The sequence below is a fragment of the Trichechus manatus genome, unplaced genomic scaffold (genome assembly GCF_000243295.1).
Source record: "Trichechus manatus latirostris isolate Lorelei unplaced genomic scaffold, TriManLat1.0 scaffold00206, whole genome shotgun sequence".
Lineage (NCBI taxonomy): Eukaryota > Metazoa > Chordata > Mammalia > Sirenia > Trichechidae > Trichechus > Trichechus manatus.
This window is the reverse complement of record NW_004444142.1, coordinates 3317147-3317953: the sequence shown is the minus strand read 5'-3', so window position 1 is coordinate 3317953 and position 807 is coordinate 3317147. Positions and strand designations below refer to the sequence as shown.

At 38.9% G+C, this 807-nt stretch overlaps 1 protein-coding gene across 1 annotated transcript in view; it reads right to left on the bottom strand.

Annotated features, from left to right (window-relative positions):
• The window catches only part of CEP128 (centrosomal protein 128), a 602257-nt gene that overhangs the window by 490201 nt on the left and 111249 nt on the right, over positions 1-807 (bottom strand). Inside the window, exon 7 of the mRNA XM_023742234.1 lies at positions 620-736. Within this exon, the coding sequence (XP_023598002.1) occupies positions 620-736 (117 nt within the window). The remainder of the gene's footprint in view (positions 1-619; positions 737-807) is intronic.

The window sequence follows — 807 nt, the reverse complement described above, 5'->3', positions numbered from 1 at the left end:
TGGTAAACTCTTTCAACAAAGGGCCAGAGTTGATAATTTAGGCTTTGTGGGCCATACAGCCTCTTTCACAATTATTCAACTGCTGTTATAGCATGAGAGTGGCCACAGACAATATATAAATGATTGGGTATGGCTATGTTCCACGAAAACTTTATTTACAAAAATAGGTGGTGGCCAGCTCTGGCCTATGGGCCATAGTTTGCCGGCCCCTGGTCTCATGTCAAGGAAAATTAATCAGAGTAATTATACTTTTAGTCAACATGTTTTGAGCACATGCCAGACACTATGCTCAGTGCTTTACGAGCTTTAACTCATTTAACCTCACACCAGTCTGATGAGGTAAATACTATTAGTATTTCTATTTTCCAGATGAGGAAACTGGAGCTTGGAGACGTTAAGGAACTTGCCCAAGATCATACACCCACCAAGCAGTAGACTCTGGGTTTGAAGCCACAGAGATTTGACTCCATATACTGAATTATAACCAATATGCTATACTTCCCATTTGTTAAGCTATACTGTTAGATGCAACAACTAAGGAACTATAGCCATTTTTAATAATGGCTAAATGACTATATGAATTCAAGATTAACATTCTGAGAAGGTATTTTTCACAAACCTCCTGTAGCTGCAAGGACATAAGCCCCAGTTGATCCTGACGTTTTTCCACCAACTCTCTTTCTGTGCGCATCTCTCTTTCTATTTCCTGAAGCCGTTGCTCTACCCGATCTGAAATCTTAATATGAATAACAGAAATAATGATATTATAAAGCTGTTAAGCAAAAACCGAGGCAGTATTTTACACCA